Source organism: Salvelinus namaycush, chromosome 38, assembly GCF_016432855.1.
Source record: "Salvelinus namaycush isolate Seneca chromosome 38, SaNama_1.0, whole genome shotgun sequence".
NCBI classification, from domain to species: Eukaryota; Metazoa; Chordata; class Actinopteri; order Salmoniformes; family Salmonidae; genus Salvelinus; species Salvelinus namaycush.
This window is the reverse complement of record NC_052344.1, coordinates 58256-78533: the sequence shown is the minus strand read 5'-3', so window position 1 is coordinate 78533 and position 20278 is coordinate 58256. Positions and strand designations below refer to the sequence as shown.

The 20278-nt window shown below is 41.9% G+C and overlaps 1 protein-coding gene across 1 annotated transcript in view; it reads right to left on the bottom strand.

Annotated features, from left to right (window-relative positions):
* The window catches only part of LOC120032059 (DENN domain-containing protein 2A-like), a 59933-nt gene that overhangs the window by 5726 nt on the left and 33929 nt on the right, over nucleotides 1-20278 (bottom strand). The window contains exons 12-14 of the mRNA XM_038978003.1: nucleotides 8336-8413; nucleotides 8037-8177; nucleotides 7644-7792 (exon numbers count right to left, since the gene is read on the bottom strand). Of these exons, the coding sequence (XP_038833931.1) occupies nucleotides 7644-7792; nucleotides 8037-8177; nucleotides 8336-8413 (368 nt within the window). The remainder of the gene's footprint in view (nucleotides 1-7643; nucleotides 7793-8036; nucleotides 8178-8335; nucleotides 8414-20278) is intronic.

Below are 20278 nucleotides of genomic sequence, written 5' to 3'. Positions count from 1 at the left end.
CTTATTTTGCCAATTAGCTTCAGTCTGCTGGTGTGCGACCGTGGCAGAGCTGGTTTGACCTTGGACGTCTAGCTCCGAGGCAAGTTAGGGACCATCAATAAATTACACAATGTAAATAGTTGCACACCTTTTAGTTGTCTCATTAATAGCCTTTTACTGCAGTGGGCTAAATCAGGGTCACAGTGTTTCTTGGTAGTCTTAAACAAATCTACTTTGAAACAAAAGTATACACCTCACACACATGGTTATGGGCTTAAAAAAAAGAAAACACCTGTACCATGTCAGATATAGAGTTGATTTGTATTCCATTTTTTGTTTGCATTCCAATATTACACTATATAGATCACAGAAGACTGAACTATAACAAAACTGTTTGACATAGAAACACCGGATAAAAAAAAAAGTTTATTATTTTGGTCATTTGACTGCAGGAAAGGGCTACATGCTTTCAATCTTTATATATGCATTTTTAAATTGATATTTGGTTTGAGGTTAAGTCATTGAAATCTGAAGCTATTGACATTGAAAAATATTGTCCCATGTACATTGTGTAATGTACATGGGCAATACGTTCGGGTCGCATGCAGCTGCGCTCCAAATTGATGATTAATTGGGTGCTGCGGGCATGTGAGCAGGATTGAAATAAACCCAACCCCCAAAAAACATTAATGGTTACCCTTCATTCTGTGACAATTTTTTTCTCTCCTAAATATCTCGCAAATCTCTGTTTTATATATTTAAACTTTGTAGTCAATTTTGAATATATTTAGAATATATTTTAATGACTCATATTAATGACACATAGGCCATTTTGTACCAGAGAAGATGTTTATTGCCATCAGTTGCTCTTTAAAAAGTTTGTATTTGAGTATTTTCACCACTGGTGAGAAAGTGTGGTGTCATATTTATTCCTTGTAGCTGGGAAACACTAATGAAGTTCTATCAACACGTTGTCTGTAGTACTCGCACTACAAAAACTCTTGACCATTGTTACTTTCCCTTCCAGGATGGCTACAAGGCCCTCCCCCGCCCACCCTTCGGTAAAATCAGATCACGACTCCATTCTGCTCTGCCGTTCTTATAGGCAGAATCTCAAACAGGAAGTACCCGTGCTAAGGTCTATTCAACGCTGGTCTGACCAGCGTTCGCGGAAAACTGAAAGCGTGAACCACCGCATTTAACACGGCAAGGTGACTGGGAATGTGGTTGAATACAAACAGTGTAATTATTCCCTCTGTAAGACAATCAAACAGGCAAAACGTCAGTACAGAGACAAAGTGGAGTCACAATTCAACAGCTCAGATTCCAGACGTATGTGGCAGGGTCTACAGACAATCACGGATTACATGTCTCAGACACCGACATCTTGCCCCCGGACAAGCTGAACACCTTCGCCTGCTTTACGGATAACACAGTGTCACCAACGTGGTCCACTACCAAGGACTTTGGGCTCTCGTTCTCCATGGCTGACGTGAGTAAGGCATTTAAGCGTATTAACCCTTGTTAGGCTGCCATCCAGACAGTATGCCTAGCCACATCGTCAGAGCATGTGCAGACCAGCAGGCTGGAGTGTTTACAGACATATTAAATCTCTCCCTATCCCAGTCTGCTGTCCCCACTTGCTTCAAGATGTCCACCATTGTTCCTGTACCCAAGAAAGCAAAGGTAACTAAACTAAATGACTATCGCCCCGTAGCACTCACTTCTGTCATCATGAAGTGCTTTGAGAGGCTAGTTAAGGATCATATCACCTCCACCTTAACTGACACCCTAGACCCACTTCAATTTGCATACCGCCCCAATAGATCCACAGATGATGCAATCACCATTGCACTGCACACTGCCTATCCCATCTGGACAAGAGGAACACCTATGTCGGAATGCTGTTCATTGACATCAGCTCAGCATTCAACACCATAGTACCCTCCAAGCTCATCATTAAGCTCAGGCCCTGGGTCTGAACCTTGCCCGGTACAACTGTGTTCGTGACTTCCTGACGGGCCGCCCCCAAGTAGTAAAGGTAGGAAACAACACCTCCACTACGCTGATCCTCAACACATGGGCCCCACAAGGGTGCATGCTCCAGCCCCCTCCTGTACCCCCTGTTCACCCATGACTGCATGGCCAAGCACGCCTCTAACTCAATCATCAAGTTTGCAGACGATACAACAGTAGTAAGCCTGATTACCAACAATGACGAGACAGCCTACAGTGAGGAGGTCAGAGACCTGGCAGTGTGGTGCCAGGACATCAACCTCTCCCTCAATGTGAGCAAGACAAAGGAGCTGATCGTGGACTACAGGAAAAGGAGGGCTGAACAGGCCCCCATTAATATTGACAGGACTATAGTGGAGCGGGTCGAGAGTTTCAAGTTCCTTGTTGTCCAAATCACCAAAGAACTATCATGGTCAAAACACACCAAGACAGTCGTGAAGAGGGCCCACAATATATTTCTCATGGGTCCCCAGATCCTCAAAAAGTTGGTTAAATAAAGGTTAAATAAAGGTAAAATAAAAAAAGTTCTACAGCTGCACCATCAAGAGCATCCTGACCATTTGCATCACCGCCTGGTATGGCAACTGCTCGGCATCCGACCGTAAGGCACTACAGAGGGTAGTGCGTACGTCCCAGTACATTACTAGGGCCAAGCTTCCTGCTATCCAGGACCTATATACTAGGCAGTGTCACAGGAAGGCCCAAAAAAGGGTCAAAGACTCCAATCACCCAAGTCATAGACTGTTCTCTCTGCTACCGCATGGCAAGCGGTACCGGAGCGCCAAGTTTAGGTCCAAAAGGCTCCTTAACAGCTTCTACCCTCAAGCCATGAAGACTGCTGACCAATCAATCAAATGTCCACCCGGACAATTTACATTGACATCCCCTTTGTTTTTCCACTGCTGCTCCTCGCCGTTTATTATCTACACATAGTCACTTTACCCCTACCTATATGTACAAATTACCTTGACTAATCTGTACCCCCGCACATTGACTCAGTATCAGTACCCCCTGTATATAGCCTCGTTATTTTTATTTTATTGTGTTACTTTTGCTTTTTTACTTTAGTTAATATTTTCTTAAGGGCTTGTAAGTAAGCATTTCAAGGGAAGGTCTACACCTGTTGTATTCTAGTGAATGTGACAAATAAAATTTGATTAGCCACTTTAATTATGTTTACGTACTGGGTTACTCATTTCATATGTATTTACTGTTGTCTGCTGTATTTTAGTCAACGCCACTCAAACATTGCTCATCCTAATATTTACAGTGCCATGCAAAAAGTATTCATCCGCCTTGGTATTTTCCCTTTTTTGTTGCATTAAAACCTGTAATTTAAATGGATTTTTATTTGGATTTCATGTAATGGACATACACAAAATAGTCCAAATTGGTGAAGTGAAAAAAATTACTTAAAAAAAATAAAAACCAGGAAAGTGGTGCGTGCATATGTATTCATCCCCTTTGCTATGAAGCCCCTAAATAAGATATTGTGCAACCAATTACCTTCAGAAGTCACATTATTAGTTCAATAAAGTCCACCTGTGTGCAATCTAATTGTCACATGATCTGTCACATGATCTCAGTATATATACACACACACAACACCAGTTCTGAAAGACCCCAGAGTCTGCAACACCACTAAGCAAGGGGCACCACCAAGTAAGCGACACCATGATGACCAAGGAGCTCTCCAAACAGGTCAGGGACAAAGTTGTGGAGTACAGATCAGGGTTAGGTTATAAAGCTGCAAAGCTCCACAGCGGAGATTGGAGTATCTGTCCATAGGACCATTTTAAGCCGTACACTCCACAGAGCTGGGCTTTACAGAAGAGTGTCCAGAAAAAAGCCATTGCTTAAGAAAACAATAAGCAAACACGTTTGGTGTTCGCCAAAAGGCATGGGGGAGAATCCCCAAACATATGGAAGAAGGTACTCTGGTCAGATGAGACTAATATTGAGCTTTTTGGCGCAAACCCATCACCCCGAGACCAACATCCCCACAGTGAAGCATGGTGGTGGCAGCATCATGCTGTGGGGATGTTTTTTATCGGCAGGGACTGGGAAACTGGTCAGAATTGAAGGAATGATGGATGGCGCTAAATACAGGGAAATTCTTGAGGGATACCTGTTTCAGTCTTCCAGAGATTTGAGACTGGGAAGGAGGTTCACCTTCCAGCAGGTCAATGACCCTAAGCATACTGCTAAAGCAACACTCAAGATGTTTATTTGGAAACATTTAAATGTCTTGGATTGGCCTAGTCAAAGCCCAGACCTCAATCCAATTGAGAGTCTGTCGTATGACTTAAAAATTGCTGTACACCAGCAGAACCTATCACACTTGAAGGAGCTGGAGCAGTTTTGCCTTGAAGAATGGGCAAAAATCCCAGTGGCTAGATGTGCCAAGCTTATAGAGACATACCCCAAGAAACTTGCAGCTGTAATTGCAGCGAAAGGTAAATCAAATGATACAAACGCCCCAAAAATCTTTTTTAATTCCAGGTTGTAAGGCAACAAATGCCAAAGGGGGGAAATGCCAAGGGGGTGAATACTTTTGCAAGCCACTGTATATATTTCTTAATTACATTCTTTTACTTTTACATTTGTGTGTATTGTTGTGAATTGGTAGATACTACTGCAGAGCTAGGAAGCTAGGAACACAAACATTGCTCTACACCCGCAATAGCATCTGCTAAATATGTGTATGTAACCAATGACATTTCATTTGATTTGATTTTGAGTGGATGGTCAGGGGGCCGGAACATAATTACAAATAATATGTAGACTGGAAATTGACCACAAGTAGCCCAAGCAGATATAAAATTTGACTAAAACCCAATCATTTCAAACTTGCTTACATTTGTATACGATCACGTACACTGAGTATACAAAACACCTGCTCTTTCCATGACATAGACTGACCAGTTGAATCCAGGTGAAAGCTATGATCCTTTATTGGTGGTACTTGTTAAATCCACTTCAAACAGTGTAGATGAAGCGGAGAAGACCGGTTTTGTCAATAGGGGGAGCAGTTAGCATTTTTTTTTTCTGGGTGTTGCCAAATTAAACTGCCTCGTACTCAATTCTTGCTCGTACAATATGCATATTATTAATTCTATTGGATAGAAAACACTCTCTAGTTTCATAAACCGTTGGAATTATGTCTGTGGGTGACCCAGAACTCTTTCTACAGCGAAATCCATGACAGGTACTGCGAAGGTCTGAGAGCGAAGCTCTGGTCTCAGATCAGTTTTAAAGGTCTGTGTGTATCCTATGGAACGACATGAACTGCACCCGCCTTCCCCTGGATGTCAGTAACCAATGAGAAGTGGAATGGGCTTTCTACGTAGCTCTCAGAGTTTATAAAAGGCCAAGGAGTGAGGTGCGCCTTCTTTTCGACGCTGACCATTACGCAGAGAAGGACCTCAGGATGCCATTTTCAAACGCTCAGTTATCAACCTTAGATGTATCCGTCTGTAATTTAATTCGATATAGGTGTTAGAAACATCATAACGAAGCTATTTTAAACCGAGTTATATCAGATTATGCGAGTATATTGCTATTTTTCGGAATTTCCTCAGTATTGCGTCTTGAGGATTTGGACACGTTGGGGCAAAATAGCTATTGTTAGCTATTGTTAGCTGCTATATCAGAAGTTGAATGCAACGTTTTACAACCAAGCAACGATTCTTTTGGACAAAGGACCACTTGGCCAAGATTCTGATGGAAGCTCGTCGAAAAGTAAGAGCTATTTATGATGTTATTCCGTTTTTATGTGGAAAAATGTAAACTCAATAATGGCGACTAGTGACGCCATTATTGCGGCACTAGTCTGGCTGTAACGCACACTGTATGTGTAGTAACGTTCATTTTAAAAATCTAACTCAGCGGTTGCATTAATAACTAATGCATCTTTCATTTCATGTCCAACCTGTATTTTTTTAGTCAAGTTTATGAATAGTTTTCGATAAAAATAGTTGTATTTTCAAGATGGCGCCGGGCAGATTGCTTGAGTAGTTGGACACTATTTCCATTGTGTAAGCACGATTTGTGCCGCTAAATATGCACATTTTCGATCAAACTCTATATGGATTGTGTAATATGATGTTACAGGAGTGTCATCGGAAGAATTCTGAGAAGGTTAGTGAAAAAATTAATGTATTTTGGTGATGATAACGCTATAGCTCATTTTGCCTTGAATCAATGCTCGGGTAACGTTTGCAAATGTGGTATGCTAATATAACGATTTATTGTGTTTTCGCTGTAAGACACTTTGAAAATCTGAAATATTGTCTGAATTCACAAGATCTGTGTCTTTCCATTGCTGTGAGCTGTGTATTTTTAAGAAATGTTTTATGATGAGTAAATTGGTAATACACGTTGCTCTCTGTAGTAATTCTAGTCGCTTTGGGGAGATTTGTGATGGTGGCTGCAATTGCAAACTATGATTTATACCTGAAATATGCACATTTTTCTAACAAAACCTATGCTATACAATAAATATGTTATCAGACTGTCATCTGATGAGGTTTTTTCTTGGTTAGTGGCTATTTATTTCTTTATTTGGTCGAATTGGTGATAGCTGGTGATGGAGTGGAAAAATAGTGGAGTAAAAAAAATGGTGTCTTTTGCTAACGTGGTTAGCTAATAGATTTACATATTGTGTCTTCCCTGTAAAACATTTTAAAAATCAGAAATGGTGGCTAGATTCACAAGAAGTGTATCTTTCATCTGGTGTCTTGGACTTGTGATTTAATGATATTTAGAAGCTACAATTTACTTGTGACGCTATGCTAGCTATGCTAGTCAGTGGGGGGGTGGTGGGGGGTGCTCCCGGATCCGGGTTTCTGAGGCAGTAAAAGTTAAAGGAGGATTTTTAAGCCTTGAGATGGATTGTGTATATCTGCCTTTCAGAGGGTGTGTGGGAAAGACAAACCAAGCGCAACAGTTTGTGTCAAGAACTGTAACCCTGCTGTGTTTTTAATGCTCAACAGTTTCCCGTGTGTATCAAGAATGGTCCACCACCCAAAGGACATCCAGCCAACTTGACACAACTGTGGGAAGCATTGGATGTGTGTGCAATGTATGGTATACTCAGTGTATATCTCTCTATTATGTGTGGGAATACTTTGGAACAGATTTCCTCAATTAAAATAACTTCAAGCTGATTTGCTTTTGTTTTTACAGTCTTTTACAGTCTTTTATGTCCATCAATGTAATCACCCGTGGGCCACCAGTTGGGGAACCCAGCTCTGAATGTCATTCCATTCTGCGTACCTCTTCTCTACTACACTGACCCCAGTGGCCCTATTCATCTCTGGCTCTCACAGGCTTTTTCCAAAGAGAAATAAACAATTTCTAAAAGGGACAGAATCAACACAACAGCAGGCATCACTCATTATCTCCCTGTCACATTGAAGAAAAACATTTGAACCATGAGGCTGAGCCACTATTTTATTTTCTCTGTTTATTCTGTTTTGTATCTTTCCTCTCAGCTATAAAATCCACAGTCCCAGTTTCACTACCCTCTTTGGGGATGCTTTGAAATAAAATATAATTGTCAAATAATACATCAAATTGTTTTGTTTTCTACTTATTAACTTTGCCATACAGTAGCTGAGTAGCCTATCAGGCTAATGGCATCACACCTGAGTTTGTCTGCAGTGAAGATGACCCTACGTTCCAGCAGGAGAGAACCAAAGACCCTGAGTAGCAGACGCAGACTCAGACAGGAGAAGAGACACTCAAAGTCCACATGCTCCAGACGAGAGTCAGACGGACGACATAGCTCCATTACCTGAGACAGGTGGAGGGGTGGGTAGAAAGAAGGGGGGAGCGAGAAACAGACAGGCAGTGACATGGAAAGAAAGAGAACGAGAAGAGGAGAGAGAGACAAAGTGAATGGAGAGTGAGACATATTTTACTAAGTAATACAAAACGGATGCAGCATAGAAAACTTCAACTCAAACAGTTTGCATGGCATCTGTATGTAATATTATTGTAAGTCTTCTTTGGCGACAAACGTAAAATCAAGGACCTACCGCAGTACCAGATCCGGGCAGGAAGGTTTTAATGGTGATGGGTCTGCCAGGAGCAGGGAACGGAGCTTCCATAATGGCCCTCATGAAGGGCTGGACCAGGGCTGGAGACAGGGCTCTCCTCCTCTCCACCTCATCCAGGATCTGACACACACACACACGGCAGGACAGAGAGATCAGCAGGTAGCCTAGACGTTAGAGAGATGGGCCAACAATGGAAGAGTTGCCAACATGAATCCTGCGCTTGATGGGAAACAGGATGAGAGGTGGCAACCAGGAGGCTGAAGTACAGTACACTATACCTTGGAGAAGAGGTGGAAGCATCCCAGGTGGCTGACGATGCAGTAGACTTCAGGGAGACGCTTTCCTTTCCCACTGGGCTGGGAGACGAGAAGAGGATATTTTAATGCTTTGTCATAGCCCCTCTAGGAAAAACTAAGCCGTGTCCCTGCTGTAAAACCCCCAGCATCTGCAAGAACCGTTTGGATCTGAATAAACCTTTTTGGAAGAGAATAATTATTTGTAAGGCAAAGGGTTCTACCTAGAGCCTTTAACATCATAAGACCTGTTTTTGGAGGAAAGGGTTTTCTGATGATTCTTTGAAAGGCACGATGGATTCTTTGGAAAGCAAGAAGGGTTCTACATAGAACCATATATGGTCTCATCCAAGATGGCATAGCAGTCAGACGTCCTTTGTCCTTGTCTTGTCGTGTCCCGTATATATATATATATATTTACACCTTTCTTCGCATATCTTTTGTATATTTTATTTTCCAAAAACTCAACTTCAAAACACTTTCCTGCAACCCGCCTCACCAATTACAAAAAAAATGTATTATTTACCTCAAATCTGAAAATCCACAATAGAAGCTAGCCAGAAATTAACCAGAAGCTAACCTGAAGCTAGCCAGAAGCTAGCCTGAAGCTAGCCAGAAGCTAGCCAGAAGCTAAGCTGAAGCTAGCCAGAAGCTACCCAATTTACTGGCTAACGTTAGTATTTCAGCTAACCACGGTTTGTGGTCATCAGCTATTCCTTTAGCTCGATAATCTATCGCCACTTTTGTACAACGCGACTCAGACCAGAACATACCGGACCTATTTTTCTCCTTATCCCCGGATTTCAACCGCAAGCTCTGGACATTTACACCTTGATTTCGCAGCTAGCTAGCTGCTACCCGTGTGACTATTGGCTTACGTCAATCCCGGAGCAAACATCAATTATTCCGGAGCTAGCCAGCTGAAGAGTTCCATCAGCCACTCCTGGGCTACAATCACCTATCCGGACCAGTTTTACTGCCAATGCGGAGCCCCACCGGGCCTTCACGACTGACTACCGACGTTATCTGCCCGAGGGAGCTATCCAACTGGCACCTCCGTCGCGACGTTACCTGAACGCACATCTGCGGCCCGCTAATCGTTAGCTGTCTTATCGGCTGCTATCTGAATAAGTCTATCGGACAATTTTTCTTGGGTCACTATAACTATATCTTTTTTGCCAATTGGATTGATCCCCTCTACCACACGGAACCCCACTAATCTACCGACGGAAACGCACGAGGTGGCTAAAACACAGACCTCCATCCTATGCTAGCTTGCTACCGATAGCCCGGCTAGCTGTCTGAATCGCCGTGACCCCAACCAACCTCTACTCACTGGACCCTTATGATGACTCGACTAAGCATGCCTCTCCTTAATGTCAGCATGCCTTGTCCATTGCTGTTCTGGTTAGTGTTTATTGGCTTATTTCACTGTAGAGCCTCTAGCCCTGCTCACTATACCTTATCCAACCTTTCAGTTCCACCACATATGCGATGACATCACCTGGTTTCAGTTATGTTTCTAGAGACAATATATCTCTCATCATCACTCAATACCTAGGTTTACCTCCACTGTATTCACATCCTACCATACCTTTGTCTGTACATTATTCCTTGAAGCTATTTTATCGCCGTTTTACTCTCTGTTCTAGACATTCTAGACGACCAATTCTCATAGCTTTTAGCCGTACCCTTATCCTACTCCTCCTCTGTTCCTCTGGTGATGTAGAGGTGAATCCAGGCCCTGCAGTGCCTAGCTCTACTCCTATTCCCCAGGCGCTCTCTTTTGATGACTTCTGTAACCGTAATAGCCTTGGTTTCATGCATGTTAACATTAGAAGCCTCCTCCCAAAGTTTGTTTTATTCACTGCTTTAGCACACTCTGCCAAACTGGAACACCTAGCTGTGTCTGAATCCTGGCTTAGGAAGACCACCAAAAATTCTGACATTTTCATCCCTAACTACAACATTTTCAGACAAGATAGAACGGCCAAAGGGGGCGGTGTTGCAATCTACTGCAAAGATACCCTGCAGAGTTCTGTCCTTCTATCCAGGTCTGTTCCCAAACATTTTGAACTTCTACTTTTAAAAATCCACCTCTCTAAAAACAAGTCTCTCACCGTTGCCGCCTGCTATAGACCACCCTCTGCCCCCAGCTGTGCTCTGGACACCATATGTGAACTGATTGCCCCCCATCTATCTTCAGAGCTCGTGATGCTAGGCGACCTAAACTGGAACATGCTTATTAACACCCCAGCCATCCTACAATCTGAGCTTGATGCCCTCAATCTCATACAAATTATCAATGAACCTACCAGGTACCACCCTAAAGCCGTAAACACGGGCACCCTCATAGATATCATCCTAACCAACTTGTCCTCTAAATACACCTCTGCTGTTTTCAACCAAGATCTCAGCGATCATTGCCTCATTGCCTGCATCCGTAATGGGTCAGCGGTCAAACGACCTCCACTCATCACTGTCAGACGCTCCCTGAAACACTTCAGCGAGCAGGCCTTTCTAATCGACCTGGCCGGGGTATCCTGGAAGGATATTGATCTCATCCCGTCAGTAGAGGATGCCTGGTTATTTAAAAAAAATGCCTTCCTCACCATCTTAAATAAGCATGCCCCATTCAAGAAATTTAGAACCAGGAACAGATATAGCCCTTGGTTCTCTCCAGACCTGACTGCCCTTAACCAACACAAAAACATCCTATTGCGTTCTGCATTAGCATCGAACAGCCCCCGTGATATGCAACTTTTCAGAGAAGCTAGAAACCAATATACACAGGCAGTTAGAAAAGCCAAGGCTAGCTTTTTCAAGCAGAAATTTGCTTCCTGCAACACAAACTCAAAAAGGTTCTGGGACACTGTAAAGTCCATGGAGAATAACAACATCTCCTCCCAGCTGCCCACTGCACTGAAGATAGGAAACACTGTCACCACCGACAAATCCGCTATAATTGAGAATTTCAATAAGCATTTTTCTACGGCTGGCCATGCTTTCCACCTGGCTACCCCTACCCCAGTCAACAGCACTGCACCCCCCACAGCTACTCGCCCAAGCCTTCTCCCAAATCCAGTCAGCTGATGTTCTGAAAGAGCTGCAATATCTGGACCCCTACAAATCAGCCGGGCTATATAATCTGGACCCTTTATTTCTAAAATTATCTGCTGAAATTGTTGCCACCCCTATTACTAGCCTGTTCAACCTCTCTTTCGTGTCGTCTGAGATTCCCAAAGATTGGAAATCAGCTGCGGTCATCCCCCTCTTCAAAGGGGAGGACACTCTTGACCCAAACTGCTACAGACCTATATCTATCCTACCCTGCCTTTCTAAGGTCTTCGAAAGCCAAGTCAACAAACAGATTACTGACCATTTCGAATCCCACCATACCTTCTCCGCTATGCAATCTGGTTTCAGAGCTGGTCATGGGTGCACCTCAGCCACGCTCAAGGTCCTAAACGATATCTTAACCCTCATCGATAAGAAATAATACTGTGCACCCGTATTCCTTGACCTGGCCAAGGCTTTGACTCTGTCAATCACCACATCCTCATCGGCAGACTCGACAGCCGTGGTTTCTCAAATGATTGCCTCGCCTGGTTCACCAACTACTTCTCTGATAGAGTTCAGTGTGTCAAATCGGAGGGTCTGTTGTCCGGGCCCCTGGCAGTCTCTATGGGGGTGCCACAGGGTTCAATTTCTTGGACCGACTCTCTTCTCTGTATACATCAATGATGTCGCTCTTGCTACTGGTGAGTCTCTGATCCACCTCTACGCAGACGACACCATTCTGTATACTTCTGACCCTTCTTTGGACACTGTGTTAACTTCTTTGATATAGGGGGCAGCATTTTCACTTTTGGATGAATTGCGTGCCCATAGTGAACTGCCTCCTACTCTGTCCCAGATGCTAATATTTGCATATTATTACTATTGGATAGAAAACACTCTGAAGTTTCTAAAACTGTTTGAATGATGTCTGTGAGTATAACAGAACTCATATGACAGGCAAAAACCTGAGAAAAAATCCAAACAGGAAGTGAGAATTCTGAGACTGGTCTATGTTAACTTCTACTTGCACACAATCCCGGATCCGGGAGCACCCCCATCAGTAAAAAAGCTGACTAGCATAGCCTAGCATAGCGTCACAAGTAAATACTAGCATCTAAATATCATTAAATCACAAGTCCAAGACACCAGATGAAAGATACACATCTTGTGAATCCAGCCATCATTTCTGATTTTTAAAATGTTTTACAGGGAAGACACAATATGTAAATCTATTAGCTAACCACGATAGCAAAAGACACAACTTTTTTTTCCCACCATTTTTTTCCTGCATAGGTAGCTATCACAATTTTGACCAAATAAAGATATAAATAGCCACTAACCAAGAAACAACTTCATCAGATGACAGTCTGATAACATATTTATTGTATAGCATATGTTTTGTTAGAAAAATGTGCATATTTCAGGTATAAATCATAGTTTACCATTGCAGCCACCATCACAACTCTCACCAAAGCAACTAGAATAACTACAGAGACCAACGTGAATTACCTAAATACTCATCATAAAACATTTCTGAAAAATACACAGTGTACAGCAAATGAAAGACAAAGATCTTGTGAATCCAGCCAATATTTCAGATTTTTAAAGTGTTTTACAGCGAAAACACAATATAGCATTATATTAGCTTACTACAATAGCCAACCACACAACAGCATTGATTCAAGCCAACAATAGCGATAACGAATAAACCAGCAAAAGATATAAATTTTTTCACTAACCTTCTCAAACTTCTTCAGATGACAGTCCTATAACATCATATTACACAATACATATAGAGTTTGTTCGAAAATGTGCATATTTAGCGGCACAAATCGTGGTTATACAATGAGAATAGTAGCCAAGCTGCCAACAAAATGTCGGGAGAAATCTTGGGAGAGGCACCTAATCTAATCAGTAACTAAATTTAAACTTGACTAAAAAATACAGGTTGGACAGCAAATGAAAGATACATTAGTTCTTAATGCAATCGCTGTGTTAGATTTTTAAAATTAACGTTACTACGACATACAGCGTGCGTTAAAGCGAGACCGCACTGAAATTAATGGCGGAATATGAGTTTTACATTTTTCAACAGAACAACGAATTAACATCATAAATAGTTCTTACTTTTTGATGAGCTCCCATCAGAATCTTCGGCAAGTTGTCCTTTTTCCAAAAGAATCGTTGCTCGGTTGTAGATTGTCGCCTTCAACTTTGGAATTAGCAGTAAACATTAGCCATGTGGGCAAGACGTGCCCAACTCCCTAGAACGCAGCACAAATAAATACCCGAAAATCGCAATATACTGATATAAACTGATATAACTCGGTTTAAAATAACAACATTATGATGTCTTTAACACCTATATCGAATAAAATCAGAGCCGGATATATCTAAGGGCTATAACGGGAGCTTTCTAGAACGCCATCCTGAGGTCCTTCTTGCGTCATGGCGAAGGGAAAAAGGAGAGGACACCACGTTGCCAGCCCATTTATAAGGCCTCAGATCTGCCTAGCAACTCCATTCCAATTCTCACTATTCGCTGACATCCAGGGGAAGGCGTATGCAGTGCATCTCAACCAATAGAATACATGCAAATTAATAAACCGACCTCAGAACAGCCAGAAAATTGCTCCAACTCGAGTTCTGTTTTACTCACAGATATAATTCAAACGGTTTTAGAAACTAGAGAGTGTTTTCTATCCAATAGTAATAATAATATGCATATTGTACGAGCAAGAATTGAGTACGAGGCAGTTTAATTTGGGAACGAAATTATTACAAAGTGCAAACAGCACCCCCTATTGAGAAAAGGTTAAAGTCATCGCCTATTCAATTCCCTGTAATATATGGATATGTTTGCACTTCCTACGCCTTCCACTAGATGTCAACAGTCTGTAGAACGCTGAATGAAGCCTCTAGTGTGATGTGGGGCCGGATGGGAGGTGTTTCAGTCATTGGTCTGGCAGATTGCCAGTTCTTGGTCATGCGCATTCCTCATGATATCGCCTTGTGTTCCATAACTTTTACAGACATGAAGGAATGCTCCGGTTGGAACGTTATTGGATATATATGATAACAACATCCTGAAGATTGATTCTCTACTAAGTTTGACCAGTTTATTCGACTTGTAATATAACTTTTTGAAGTTTTCGTCCGACGTTTGCCTGCATCTGCGCGAACGTTTGGGCACGTGTACTACACATGCTAGCAAAAGTAGCTAATTGGACATAAGTAATGGACATTATCGAACAAAACAACGATTTATTGTGGAACTAGGATTCCTGGCAGTGCATTCTGATGAACATAATCAAAGGTAAGGGATTATTTATGATGTAATTTCGTATTTCTGTTGACTCCAACGGCGAAATGTTGTTAAATCTGAGCGCCGTCTCAGATTATTGCATGGTGTGCTTTTTACGTAAAGTTTTTTTTTTAATCTGACACAGCGGTTGCATTAAGAACAAGTGTATCTTTAATTCTGTGTAAAACATGTATCTTTCATTAAAGTTTATGATGAGTATTTCTGTTATTTGACGTGGCTCTCGGCAATTACTCCGGAAATTTTGGAGGCATTTCTGAACATGGCGCCAATGTAAACCGAGATTTGTGGATATAAATATGCACATTATCGAACAAAACATAAATGTATTGTGTAACATGATGTCCTATGAGTGTCATCTGATGAAGATCATCAAAGGTTAGTGATTCATTTTATCTCTATTTCTGCTTTTTGCGACTACTATCTTTTGCTGGGAAAATGGCTGTGTTTTTCTGTGGCTATGTACTGAGCTAACATAATTGTTTGGTGTGCTTTCCCCGTAAATCCTTTTGGAAATCAGACATGTTGGCTGGAGTCACATTATGTGTAGCTTTAATTTGGTGTCTTAATTTGTGTGATTTCATGAAAGATTGATTTTTATAGTAATATATTTGAATTTGGCGCGCTACATTTTTTCTGGATTTATGCCAAGTGGGACGCTAGCGTCCCACCTATCCCAGAGAAGTTAACAACCCTCCAGGCGAGCTTCAATGCCATACAACTCTCCTTCCGTGGCCTCCAATTGCTCTTAAATACAAGTAAAACTAAATGCATGCTCTTCAACCGATCGCTGCCTGCACCTGCCCGCCTGTCCAACATCACTACTCTGGACGGCTCTGACTTAGAATATGTGGACAACTACAAATACCTAGGTGTCTGGTTAGACTGTAAACTCTCCTTCCAGACTCACATCAAACATCTCCAATCCAAAGTTAAATCTAGAATTGGCTTCCTATTCCGCAACAAAGCATCCTTCACTCATGCTGCCAATCATACCCTTGTAAAACTGACCATCCTACCAATCCTCGACTTCGGTGATGTTATTTACAAAATAGCCTCCAATACCCTACTCAATAAATTGGATGCAGTCTATCACAGTGCCATCCGTTTTGTCACCAAAGCCCCATATACTACCCACCACTGCGACCTCTACACTCTCGTTGGCTGGCCCTCGCTTCATACTCGTCGCCAAACCCACTGGCTCCAGGTCATCTATAAGTTTATGCTAGGTAAAGCCCCGCCTTATCTCAGCTCACTGGTCACCATAGCAACACCCACCCGTGGCACGTGCTCCAGCAGGTATATTTCACTGGTCATCCCCAAAGCCAACACTTCCTTTGGCCGCCTTTCCTTCCAGTTCTCTGCTGCCAATGACTGGAACGAATTGCAAAAATCACTGAAGCTGGAGTCTTATATCTCCCTATGAAACTATAAGCATCAGCTGTCAGAGCAGCTTACCGATCACTGTACCTGTACACAGCCAATCTGTAAATAGCACACCAACTACCTCATCCCCATATTGCTAGTTATCCTTTTGCTCTTTTGCACCCCAGTGTCTCAACTTGCACATCATCATTTGCACAACTATCAAATCAAATCATCAAATCAAATCAAATCAAATGTTATTTGTCACATACACATGGTTAGCAGATGTTAATGTAGCGAAATGCTTGTGCTTCTAGTTCCGACAATGCAGTAATAACCAACGAGTAAACTAACCTAACAATTCCACAACTACTACCTTATACACACAAGTGTAAAGGGATAAAGAATATGTACATAAAGATATATGAATGAGTGATGGTACAGAACGGCATAGGCAAGATGCAGTAGATGGTATAGAGTACAGTATATACATATGAGATGAGTAATGTAGGGTATATAAACATAAAGTGGCATAGTTTAAAGTGTATTACATAAAGATGGCAAGATGCAGTAGATGCTATAGAGTACAGTATATACATATACATATGAGATGAGTAATGTAGGGTATGTAAACATTATATTAAGTGGCATTGTGTTAAAGTGGCTAGTGATACATTTTTACATACATTTCCATCAATTCCCATTATTAAAGTGGCTGGAGTTGAGTCAGTATGTTGGCAGCGGCCACTAAATGTTAGTGGTGGCTGTTTAACAGTCTGATGGCCTTGAGATAGAAGCTGTTTTTCAGTCTCTCGGTCCCTGCTTTGATGCACCTTTACTGACCTCGCCTTCTGGATGATAACGGGGTGAACAGGCAGTGGCTCGGGTGGTTGTTGTCCTTGATGATCTTTATGGCCTTCCTGTGACATCGGGTGGTGTAGGTGTCGATTTCAGTGTTAATGATAAATTGTAATTATTTCGCCTCCATGGCCTATTTATTGCCTTACCTCCCTACTCTTCTTCATTTGCACACACCATACATAGATTTTTATATTGTGTTACTGACTGTACGTTTGTTTATGTGTAACTCTGTGTTGTTGATTTTGTCGCACTGCTTTGCTTTATGTTGGCCATGTCCCAGCTGTAAATTAAAACTTGTTCTCAACTGGCCTACCTGGTTAAATAAAGGTGAAATAAAAATATAAAAAACTTCCAAACTAGACCCTGTGTATTCTTCAAACATGTCAGAGAACTGTCTTATATGGGACACCATACGAAACGATGACAACTAAGAGACAAAATTATGATAGTTACAGTATCTGTATCGGCAATGGAAGATATACAGTACCAGTCAAACGTGTATTTGTACTGTTCTAGATTGTAGTACAATAGTGAAGACATCAAAACTATGAAATAACACATATGGGATCATGTTGTAACCAAAAAAGTGCTAAACAAATCAAAATATATTTGAGATTTTAGATTATTTAAAGTAGACACCCTTTGCCTTGATGACAGCTTTGCACACTTTTGCTATTGCATCAAGAAGTTCCTCATCTGTAATTTGGCCTTTACCTGAGTCTTTCTGTAAGGCTGTTAGTTTTACATTATTAATAGAAAAAAATCCATACAATTAACTTCGGTTAGTAGAGATGGAGGAGTATGAAACGAAAACATATGCTTAAAGTAATTTTGCTTCCTCTTTCAAAATATAGTTTGGTGAATCATGGATGACTCCGTCATTTGTAACAAGTTTCAGTAAGTTATTTTTGGTAGCATTTCTATGTTGAAGATGAAAAAAGAATATGGTGAATTTGGTGCACAAAACTTATTTTAATTGTGTGTAGAATATAACCACAGATATAATCCTTGTTCTGTCTATCGTTGTACTCTACCCACAACTTATTTTCATTTGATAGGTAAAGTGTAACTAGCCAGTTGTAGAATATTGTGTTGGCAGTTGATATTGTTTCCACTGTAACATGTCTTTACTTTACTTTAGTAGCAAGGTGTTGTAGAACGAGTGCCTCATGAAACACATTCCAGACGCTGGTACTTCTTGCTATCTTGGCATAACTGTGATTTGACAGAGAAATATCAGCTACCTAGATATACTAGCTATCCCCAAGCTATGCTAGCTAGCTAGCTGCTGTCAAGTTGGCTAAAAACAAGAATATCTTCTGATGGCGAGTCAGTAAGGAGAAGTCCTCAACTTCAAAACTTAACTCCATAACAAAGCTAGCATAGCTTACCTCGCTGTCACTAAGTTACTCACTACTGCCCTTGTTTGTTTGTTGTGATTGAATGGCAAAGACAGACCTAAGAAACACCGACATTAAACCACACTCCAAAGACAACCCGTTTGGGCTTCAGTAATAACCACTGCATTTCTTAATGAGCACCGGAACAAACACATGCAGAATCAGTCAGTGCAGTTCACCTTTATCACAGGCTCAATCTAATAAATAATATCAGTTACCTTTTTTTATTTAACCTTCATTTAACTAGGCAAGTCAGTTCAGAACAAATTCTTATCTACAATGATGGCCTACACCGGCCAAACCAGGACGACGCTGGGGCAATTGTGCTCCGCCCTATGGGACTCCCAATCACGGCCGGTTGTGATGCAGCCTGGAATCAAACCAGGGTGTCTGTAGTGACGCCTCAAGCACTGAGATGCAGTACCTTAGACCGCTCCGCCACTCAGGAGCCCCAAAAATTACATTACCTTTATGAATTTTCAAGCCATTATGTGCTTTATGTGGTTGCTTTGATTTCAAAATGCTTCAAAATTCACAAGTGCTGTCAGCTGATGAAGATGATCTCATAGAACGAAATGCATAAGATCTCCCAAGCCTGAGTTTACCACAGATCTTATTTTCCGTGTTTTTTCAAAAACCCTACAAAAAAACATAAATTTCCCCATAGGCTTTGGCCAACGAGCCATGGCGGAGTTAGTGCCTACAAAAAAAAGCAATTACTATTGCTCTCTATTCTGAATGTAGTTTGCGAAAATCCACTCTGGCTGGCCAGCATAATGTGTTTTGATGCTGGTTTTTGCAAAGGCTGGTCACCTGCGAGAACACAACGAAGGCTGGTCACCAGCAAAAACACAACAAACGCTGGTCACAAGCGAAAACACAATGAAGGCTGGTCTGCCAGCATAACCAGCTAGACCATGCTGATCAGACCAGCTTGACCAGTTAGACCATGCTGGTCATACCAGTTTGACCAGCATCTGAACAGCACTAACCAGCATAGACCAGCACTGACCAGCTTGAAATGTATGCTGGTCTATGCTGTTTTTTTCAGCAGGGTGAAAGAGACTGAGGATGTTTTCACAAAAATAACAACACACAAGCATCTACAACACTATACACACAGTAAAGCACACACATAAGCGCACACATACACACACATATTTACGCTGAATCCATCTCAGGGAATAACATTTTCCCACCAGTCCATCTCTATTTGCAGTATCATGGTTATTTACTCAGCCAACATCATAGATAACCACTTCCTGTCCGTGACTCTGTCTGTCTGTATGGTACACTATAGATATACACAAAAGTATGTGGACACCCCTTCAAATTAGTGGAGTTGGCTATTGCAGCCACACCCATCGCTGACAGGTGTATACAATCGAGCACACGCCATGCAATCTCCATAGACACACATTGGCAGTAGAATGCCCTGAAGAGCTGAGTGACTTTCATCGTGGCACCGTCATAGGATGCCACCTTTCCAACCAGTCAGTTCATAAAATTTCTGCCCTGCTAGAGCTTCCCCGGTCAACTGTAAGTGCTGTTATTGTGAAATGGAAATGTCTAGGAGCAACAACAGCTCAGCCACAAAGTGGTAGGCCACACAAGCTCACAGAATGGGACCACCGAGTGCTGAAGCACGTAGCACATAACATTCATCTGTTGCTACACTCGCTACCAAGTTCCAAACTTTTTCTGGAAGCATCATAAGCACAAGAACTGTTTGTCGGGCACAAGCCTAATATCACCGTGGACAATGCCAAGCGTCGGCTGGAGTGGTGCAAAGCACCATTGGACTATGTAGCAGTGGAAACGCGTTCTCTGGAGTGATGATTCACGCTTCACTGTCTTGCAGTCCGACTGACAAATCTGGGTTTGGCGGATGCCAGGAGAGCGCTACCTGCCCGAAATGCA